This window comes from Apis dorsata, unplaced genomic scaffold (genome assembly GCF_000469605.1).
Source record: "Apis dorsata unplaced genomic scaffold, Apis dorsata 1.3 scaffold_265, whole genome shotgun sequence".
Lineage (NCBI taxonomy): Eukaryota > Metazoa > Arthropoda > Insecta > Hymenoptera > Apidae > Apis > Apis dorsata.
Window position 1 is genome coordinate 233,248 of NW_006263543.1, and position 10,209 is coordinate 243,456.

General features: G+C 46.0%; 1 protein-coding gene and 1 long non-coding RNA gene across 2 annotated transcripts in view; both read right to left on the reverse strand.

Annotated features, from left to right (window-relative positions):
- Window positions 1-2,979, reverse strand: part of LOC102672890 (protein jagged-1) — a 47,959-nt gene extending 44,980 nt beyond the window's left edge. Inside the window, exon 1 of the mRNA XM_006616483.2 lies at window positions 2,765-2,979. Coding sequence (XP_006616546.1) covers window positions 2,765-2,812 — 48 coding nt within the window. The 5' untranslated portion in view covers window positions 2,813-2,979. The remainder of the gene's footprint in view (window positions 1-2,764) is intronic.
- Window positions 2,980-3,148: 169 nt separating this feature from the next.
- The window catches only part of LOC116185730, a 60,197-nt gene continuing 53,136 nt past the window's right edge, over window positions 3,149-10,209 (reverse strand). Inside the window, exon 3 of the long non-coding RNA XR_004150636.1 lies at window positions 3,149-3,904. This is a non-coding gene — a long non-coding RNA (uncharacterized LOC116185730). The remainder of the gene's footprint in view (window positions 3,905-10,209) is intronic.

Sequence of the window (10,209 nt, forward strand, 5' to 3'; positions counted from 1 at the left end):
ATTTCTCGAAAGCGAGAAGCTAACAACATCATTGTTACGTATGTTTTTATGAACGTTTTGATTCTATCTTGCTTTCACAAATCGCTAGTTAGATTACGCGTTAATACTTCAATACTTATGTCAAGAATTTTAAAGCTTTCACGGCTACGGTTTACACAGCCGTTACTTATTCCAACTACTCGCTTCCAACGTTCAATATGAATTATATCCAGACGTTTTGCCTGCATTGCAGCCAACGTATCCCCGTTGGTCATACGATACACCGACATTTAGCCCAGTTATAATTCTCGCTTGTCTCTCGTATCCAGACGAATCAACATGTCGTGCGTCTTCTCTCTAAAATAAAACGGATTAACAGAGGGAAACAGAATAATTCCCTTTCGTAATTTCAAAAGCAACACTTTTCTCACACACTTCGCACTCACATAGAGATAAATAGATAATTAAAAAGAAACACATGGTAAAATTCATTGAACCAAAAAATACCGAAAACCAACAATTTCGATATTCATTCTATTCCTTCCCTATGTACACATTTTCTTATTCTTTCACTGCAACAACGGATCAATCAAGAATCACGATTATAGCAAAATTGTATCAATTCTAACATGGCAAAGAAACAAAAAAATATCCACATCTCAACAAAATTTCCAAAAAAATTTACCAATAATAATTTACGAATAACCACGGCTCGTAAATGGATTTCACCTTCGTGGAAAAGAATCGTCTTATTAGCAGAGAATCTCCATCTTCGATCATCCCTCTTTCGCACAAATATACGCACGAAACGCACACACGGTTCCCGAAAACGCACCCGTGTAATAATAACCGAGCAGGGGGATACAAATAAGGGCCGTGCCCGATTACACCGATGCAACGTGTTACACATTTTTCGACCGGCCCGCACAATGGAGGGATACACGCGGCGCTGGAATAACTCTTCGTCCACCGGGGGAGGGAGGATGAGGGAGGGGGCGAAGATGCGCGGAGCGGATGATAAGTGTGGGTGAGGAGGAGGCGAGATCGGCGGGAAAAAAGGACCGCGGTTGCACCGTGTATCCGCTTGATGAGAACAAGAAGCGGGAGGATGATGCTTTGGTGCCGCCCTCTTTATCCTCGCGCAACGACACGAAGAAGAAGAGGAGGAGGAGGAGGAGGAGGAGGAAGAAGAAACTCGTCGTGAGACGAACCGTGCAGGGTTTGCAAGGCGTTTTACGTGATGCGCGATGCAACCGATTGCAACCGGTTGCAAGTTTTACAATGTTTTTATAACGTGGATACTCGTTGTGACTCGTTTGTAAAATTCATTGGGTGGAAGAGTTTGAGTTTGGAGGGGCGCGATTTCACATTTGGTTGGCAAGTTTTAGTGTATCGCGTTTAGAAAAGAAACTCTATTTGATTTGGATGGGGTGGAAACTTTGTTGGTGAAGGATATTAAGCGAGAGAGGTAGATAAAAGAAGTAGAAAGAATATGAAGAATATAAATGGAGAAATATAATGATACAGAGTAAATTATGATTGTATAGATAATATATATTTGGAAGAAAGTTCGAGGATCGAGATTTAAAGGCAGAGACGAAATGTACACAGAGTGTATACGTGATATATATACACTGTCCAGTCGACAGTCTTTACACGTTCATCGAATAATATTAGCGTCTAAGATAAGTTAATAAACCTCGTCCCAATGATTCATCGTTTCGAGCCGGCCGCTACTTATCTAATCGTTCCACTTTGCGACAGTTTGCGCTTCGTTCACCCTAATGCATGTAATTAATATGTAATCGTTTCTTCTTCTTTTTTTCTTTCTTTCTTTCGTTTATTTATATCTGGCATCGATACACAGTCGTGCTCGACTCACGACTGGTTTATCGATAACTACTAGGCTTATCTAGTCTCGCGAACTTATCGTTCAGGATCGGCGAGTAATTGCTCTGTCTCTCGCGGTTTGATCATCGGGTATCCAAGTTAGTCATTTTTTTTTTCAAATGAAAAGCAATTTGATGGAAGATTAACGCGTGCAGCATAGAAGCGTGCATTTTACGCTGCGTTTCTAATGCGATTTATTAATAATTGTAGACTTTTCCTAATCTTTTAAATCTTTAAGAAAAAAGAGACAAGAGTGATCCTGTTTAATTTTTCGGTCGGTGGATATCGTTTATTTTTTTTTTAGATCTCGTGAATCTCTCGTTTCTGGGAATATATGTTTGAATTGTTCGAAAGAGAGCCGATAGAAATCCAAGATTTATATCTCCTTATAATAATTTGTGTAAGGTTTATAATTGCTCGATCGTATATTCTACCGCATAACTGAATTTCAATACGGGAAACGATTATTAATTTCATTTCCAAGTATATTCATCAACTCGATCCTAAAAATCCTAAGATTTCCGAGCAAAGGTCACGTCGACGGAATATTCATAGGAAAAAGTCAACGAGACTTTCTCCAAAGTTAATCACCTCCATCTTCACAGGAGAGTTAATTTCCTGGTCCGTAAAAAAAAAAACCTGGCAAATTATTAAATCGCTAAATAAATTAAATCGTCTAAATAAATTTTCAAACTTTTTATCTTATTATCATTAATCACGATTAATCAGGAAAATTTGATAGAGACTCGGCCGAGAGCAAAGGTCACACGACGGAAGAGAGACAAGAAGACTGTTCTCCGTCGGCGCACGGAGGTACACGGAGGTACACGTACGTAGTGGAACACGGAAGAGGATCGCGTTGTCGCGAATAGGGCAGATAAAGCGTACACGTTACCTGTATGAGGTGGGCAAGGAACAGGACGTAGGCGGCGGCCGCCCTCATGTCTTTCCTCGAGGAATCCCTCGACTACCGCATCACCATTCCCCCCGTGGATGGGTCACCTCCTTCTCTAGCTCTTCTCCACCTCCTCTCCTAACTAAAAATTTTTCGATCGAACGAAAAAAATCCTTCCTGCGTAATCCTTTCCTATTTTATATATATATATATATATATATAAATGTATTTGTATATAATCCCTCGAACCTCGTAACTCCAAGAGAGTTTGAAATCGATTCAAGAAAGAGCACTGTTCACAAGTTCACGAACGATTATCGATTATCCCGCTCCCGTTTTCTTCTTCGATCGTTTAACACTTCACTTCTTCGAATTATTATTTATTTCCGGTCCGCGGGCACACACTTATAAATACGAGCCACTGTTATATATATGTATACATATATATCTCGTTGAATCTCACGGTTCTCCACTCTTCGTAAGTATAATAACATTGAATATTCCGTTGAAATTAATATTTTCTCCTTAAAGGACACTATTCAATCACTATGTTTTAACACTTTGTTTTATATACGTAACAATACGTGTGGGAGTAGCGTAGTTGAGAATGTTTAGAGGAGGAAAATATAATTGGATAGAATATAACGTGGGATATATCGATAGAGAGTCGGTTTTCTCGCGGTTCGGGTAGAGAGATCGAACTTTCTAACGAGGACGATCCAGGATGCGCGGGACGGGCCTCTGAAGATGTTTACGTGCACTCTCGCGTCGCGACAGGTACACCTTTCCCTCGTACGGTTGCCTTTGATCGTGCGATATCGGTAGGTCGTTACGATCCTCTTCGTTTTTCCCTCCTCTCTCTCTGTCGGTTCCCTTCTCTCGGTTTCACCTCGATCAAAAGGTAATTAATCGAGTGGAGCCGCGCGTCCGTTGTTGTGTTCGCGCGATAAACGCGTCTTCTTCCTGGATCTTGGCACGGAACGACCTCCTTTTGCTCCTCGAAAATTATTTTCCAAAATACGCGCGAGGGAACGACACGTGATCGTTCGAGATCCCCTTTCTCTCGCTCCTCTCTCCTTTCCTCTCTCGCCTCGTCGTCCAAACCGTTGGCTCGAGCTAGCACGTGCTTATTCCACACCCCTGGAAATTCACGTGAAATATCTTTTATTCGATGCGAAGATCGATCGATCTCGGGGATCACCTCACTATCAGTTCGTTCGAACGAAATCCACTTTGCCAAATAAATCCAAACCCACGTAAATCGAATGGAATCGAGTTTCATCCAATATCCGTGGTCCACGATCTTCTTCGATCATCGGGTTCCAATCCTATAATCCCGTAATCGACAAACTTTCGTACGAAATTCACTCGAGATCCTCTCTCTCTCTCTCTTTCCTTTCCTTCAAAGGAGGAAGGAATCGCACCCCTCGTAACTCGCGCTACAGAGTATCTTCGAAACGCTGGTTTGGTTTCGATAAACACGCGCGTGTCGTCGAACCGTCGCGGTCGCCTCTGTCGCCAGATATCGGCGTGTGTCCCTCACCGAGGAGGAGAGGAACAGGTGTGTGGATCGCGGCACACGCGCGCGTGCCTCGTGCACGTACGCGCACCTTTCCACGATTCCACGCGTGTACGTGTGCGTGGCCCAGGCGTGCGTGCACGGCCACGTTAATCCGCGGTGTATACCTTCGTTCTACCTTCGTATGCGCGTGTGTGTCTATGTATGTGTGCGCGCGCGCGCGATACACAGCTGTGTCGTGCACGCTGGAGCACGGAAACGCAGCACCTCCGCGGGGTACACGAGACGGTCGCTCCGGGGATACTGAGTCGGAGCCGCAGGCCGGCCTGCGGGCCTCCCCCCTCCCCCTCGCCAGACACACTCTCATTCGCTCTCACTCCCTACCCTTCGTCTCGGTTGCACCCAAGCCGTCTCCTTCCCTCCTTCTTCACCCACGGACCCCTTCTTCCTACTACCACCTTCTCCGCCACCTCCACCGCGGGAGCATCCACGACTCCCACCACCGCCGCCGCTCTTCGCCCCTATGGATCTCTCTCCCTCCCTCTCTTTCTCTCTTTCTCTCTACAGTCCGCTTCTTCTCTCGGTTCTACGTCCAGCGTGGCCGATCGTTCTCTCCTCCTCGGTGTATACCCGGTGGATACGCTCGTGGTGCACGCACGGATCTCTCTAATCCTCATGGTCTGCCTTGGTGCGCAACGTTCGTTACGAGATTGTGTGAGGGGAGGAGGGGGGTGTACGTGCGTGTCGGCGCACACAACTACGAGAGGGGAGAGATATTCCGTCTCTGTCCGGATCGCGCGATTGCCTTTCCAGAGAACGGCATTACACACGATCGTACACTTGCCGCGCCGTCGGGATGCTGGATATCCGCGGCGGCGGCGGCCCGCTCGCGTATATCTTCACGATCGGTTTCATCGAGCGAGCCTTCGTAAACGGCCACGTAGGTTGTGTATTCTCACCTTTTGCCTAGCGAGGGGATATCGAGTTCTCGTGCAACGAGCACGTTTAACGTCGAAGCATCGCGCGGGAGCGTGGTGTCGAAAAAAACAGGTTCAATTTTCTTCGAGACCTTTTTCGAGACCCCCCTCTTTCGCTTCGATTAATGCTGTTAATGCGGTTACGCAAGACGGGAGGAGGGATATAGATATATAACGAAGGGGGGATGAAAGGATGTCGAAAATTATGTATATTCCGGAAGAAGGATTTCGGGCGAATAATGAATAATGGATAAAGTGGCTGTCGCGTGTCCACCGTCATTATGTTTGCGAATCGTGGGATTCAGGAGAAAATGCCATCGGCGGTGATCGTCATTGAATTTCTGCCCCCGTATACAATGTTCCACGTAATTCCCGTGTCGAGTTATCGGGACGGGACGGAGGGACGGCCGGTTAAATGGCAATAAATTATCACCGGCAACTGGGCCTCTCCCCGGACACTGCTGCTCACCTCCTTTCTACTAGTCGCGTCTCGTACCCCGGCTGCGAAGCCAGTTGTTCCGCGAAACGGAACGATCCAGGAGAAACCGAGGGGTGATCCGTCTCAAGTATACATCGTATTCCTCTCGACTCATCGACCCTGATCGTTAATCGCCAATTCGAAAGTAAAATTTGGACGAACGAAGTTGAATCCACGAATGATATCCTTCCTCTCTATAACTCTTCTCTTCGTTTTTAACGCGCGTACAACGTGCATGGTGAAATTAATTCACGGAGGAAACGCTCGATCCCTCTCCCCCCCCCCCGTGGTGATCGAAATTAAATTTTCGCGATTCCTCCTCCCGGCAGCCCTGATCTCTTCCACTCGTTACACCCGGCGAGGTCAGCCTGTGAAAGAACCTGTATATGAGAGGAGACGATACGGCGCAACATCGAGGCGAGTCGTCTCTGCTTCCCTCTCCGTCTGGCCTGTTCTCCTCGCGCGGAGAATCTCTCGCAAGTCGAGTCCACGATGGGTAGTAGCGTGCCAGTATGGTGCACCGTGGTCCACGGACGGATGGACGGATCTCCACGGACAGCCCGGTAGTAGTGGGATACTGGTCTAACTCTTCGTTCCTTCCATCTCCTTCTCTCGCGCGTAAGGCCCCCTTTTTGGTCCCTCTGCTCTATACATATATATACGCGTCTCTTTCTCCCGTGGCCGCTCATCCTTCATCTTTTTCCCGTCTGCCTACCGCAGCCAGAGAGAAGAATATCCCATCTCTCCCCGTCTCTTTCCACCGGCCTGTTGCTTTACTCTCCTCGAGGGCCCCGAGGAGAGAAGTTAGCCAGCGGGCATCATGGTGGTGGCTACACCGCTGGCTTCTCGCGTCTCTCCAAGACTCGCAACTCCGAGAGTGTGTGCCCCCCCGCCCGAGGGTCAAGGAACTCCCTCGGGAACAGGTTCACCTCCTCCTCCTCCTCCCTCTACCGTGGCGGTGGTACCTACTACTACTACTACTACTACTCCTCTCCCCCTCTCGTCCCTTCTTCTCCTCGTGGCATGGTCTTCTTCTTCTTCCCTCCTCCCACCTTCTGCCGCCCTATGCCCCCTCCGGTCCGTACCTTAGGGTTTTACTTATTTTCTCTTATTACCGCTGGTGGGCATGTGGCCACGCTTAACACGCACTCACACATGCTCAGGGGGCGAGCGCAGTCGGTGTACACGCTATCGGCGCCTTGGTCCAGCTCAGAGTCCCGTCAGTCTCTCCCTTCGTCCCCTTCCCGGGAGCCTCTTCTTCTTCTTCTTCTTCTGCCTCTTCTTCTTCTTCTTCTTCTTCTTCTTCTTCTTCTTCTTCGCTGTTTTCACCCCACTCGTTCCCTTCTTGTCTCTCTCTCTCTCTGTCTCGACTCTCCTTAGGTACTCCAATATGTGAGCACATTATTACAGCCTCAACAGAGGCAAGAGCAAGCACCGCGGGTTTTCGAGGGGGTTACGCTCGGGATTGGGAAGGGGGAGGAGGGGGATGAGGCTGAAGCCATGGCGAGACGCGCTCCAGCAACGTGGAGACTGAGAAAACGCGCGAGCGTTACACGCAAGGGTGTTTGGGTGAATCTCCGCTCTCCAGGTTTCGAGTCACAGGTATATCCGTTCTTCTTTCTCGTTCGAGAGTCTTTGCCTCGTTCGATCCTCCTCTTCTCTCTCTCTCTCTCTCTCTCTCTTTCTCTTTCTTTCTGTTTCTCTCACATCCTTGTGCCCGCTGTCCCAGGCGAACTACCTTCTCGTCAGATACCAGATTCCACCTGTGCTGCCTGTGATATCTTGCCCGGTGCTGCCATGCTCATCCGCCTTGTCCTCCTTGTTCTCTCCCTCGTGTCGTGAGATCCTCTCGAATTCGTCCACCCGCGGTTCGTTCTCTCTCTCTCTCTCACGCGCGCGCGGAATTCTTTTTCGATTCTCCGCGACGACATTTTTCCTTCCATCGAACCGTGCAACTTGTTCTCCATTATTAGCTCAGATTTTACGATCGCGTCGTATAATACGGCGACAATTGGATCAAAACACTGCTCTTAGGTTGGTGAGTTAAAAAAATTACGAAATCACGAAATAATCGTGAAACTTGAATGATATGATAAGAGAGAAATTAATTTGCAACAAGGTTGTTTTATAATCGATATTTTTCTATGTATGAATTTTGGATAAGTTATCCTTCTTCTTCTTCGCTTCTTACACTTTCCTTTTATTTTTCTGATTACGCTCCGCCGTTTCTTCAAACGCGTTTCCGGCTCATTTCCATTTCGATTATTTCTGCCAGGTATTATCCGTGGGTCGGTTAAGGCCTGCGCGAAATTAAGGCGTAATGGATACGCGACGGGGTACAAACCGCGCATACGCTCAAGGATTTTAATGATCTTTCTTCAGGTATTCGTCGGCCGGCTATAGATACCAGATTCCAGTTGGGCCGCCGCTTCGAAATCCGCGTCTTCTCGTCGTCGCGAGCAGAGAGTTTCTTGCCTCTGGCTTCTACACCGGCTGTCGTGAATTCGCCCTTCACTGTTGACGTTTCTAGAGGAACTCGTGAGAGTAATTTGACGGCGGTATTTAAAGGGGAGAGAGAGAGAGAGAATGTTCCAAGTTAATGAAATAATGGATAGATTGAATATTTAGATAAAACTAAACTCTGACCACGATTTTTAATTTTTAAAATTATTACATATTTATCTTCTTTTCTTTACATTTATTATAAATAAGTTAGAAGGAATATATAAAAATAATCCAACTCGCTATTACGAACGGGAAAAGGAGAGGTAATATAGTAAAAATTTCTCATGGATGGAATACTGGTTGATCGATTCCCAACGGAATTTGCATGCGTATCACGAAGTCACGGTGTTCTTCCCGGTTCCGTTAACCGCGAACACACGTCAGTGTGTCCTTTTGACACGACGCGTTAATTGCTCCGCAATGAAATCGCGTTACCCGTTATGTAACTGCGAATTAAAAGCCGTCTTCGATTCGAAAATAGCGTTGTAATCCGCTCGAATATTCGCGCAAATATTCTACAAAAAAAAAAAGAAAAGAAAAAGAAAAAAAAAGAAGCCGTAATTACTATCGTATTAGTATTCAGTTTTCAACGAACCACGCGGTGAAAATACAGAAAGAAAAAGAACTCTCGCTTATATTCTCGTATTCTTGCTCGCTCGAATCAGATCGTAAAATTCGCGAATAATTAAAAAATCGAAGGACGCCGAGAAAGCGAAAAATCGAATCGAAGAAACCACCGTTTCTTTCTTCCATCTTATTATCGCGACGTATCGAATCTCGTTCGAGAAAACAGGGGGTATACAAAACGGAGGAATAATAGGCTTGCGCGTTCAACCGTTGTCGAGAGTCTTATAACATCTATGGGACTAACTAATAACACGTCGAGTCTTCTTAGAGAAGATGAAAAAAAGAAAAAAAGAAATGGCAGGGAATGGAAGGAACGATCCTTCCGCGATCAACGGTGTATAATTTCTTTTTTTTTCCCCTCTCCTTTGCCTATTGAACACCTCCTCGATGGATGATCACGCGAGGACACCCGCGATTTCATGAATTAATAACGCGTGGCCCGGCTAAAAACGTGTTATTCAGCAAATTACACGTCCCTATCGCGCTCGCGCTAACTCCCGCCATGGGATTGGACATGGAGAGGCGATTCGTAGATGCTTAATTGTATTCGTGTCTGTGAAACACGTTCGACTGAAACGCGCTTGACACGCGTTTTAATGCGTACACTATCGTCCATAAGTATTTTCCTCTTTCGAGCTTTCGAGCGGAATATCGAATTGTTTTTTCTTTCAAGCAAAGTTTCCTTTTTTCTTTTTTTTTGTATATAAATCGACGTGGAAAATCGTTCGTCCATCCACGATAGAGATCGAGATCTTTCTTCCATTATTGAATTCGTTTTACTTATTATTTATTAAAAAAAAATTCTTGAAAAAAAAAAAAAAGAAAACAGTGACAATTTCATAATACACAATGCACGTTTGATAATACGTAGAAAAGTATGCACTTTACGTTTAACAATTAAACGCCTCGATTTCAATATAATAATAAAGCAATAATTACGAAAACATATTATTTTATAATAATTGTACGCCCGAATACTTTTCGCTCCCACTGTACCCAAATATACCTATAAGTACATATGCTTACATTACACGCATTCGATATCGGACGGGCCTCTAACTCGTCCATCGAAGCGAGAAGAAGAGAGAGAGAGAGACGCGATCGATCTCAAGGGAAAAGTGGAAGGAAGGATGGATCAATCGTCGTCCATTCCGTACCGTTAACTCAGCGATTCTTCGATAAAACGATCGAAAGATACGTCCAAGACGGACGTATTAAAGCGGGGAGAGTCTTAGATTTATCGTTGGACGCGTTCGCGCGCTGTTCCCTCGCGATAACGCAACCGATCCAAGAAAAATCGACTGGGGAGGGGGGCCGTGGTTAATGCGCGGCGTAAAAA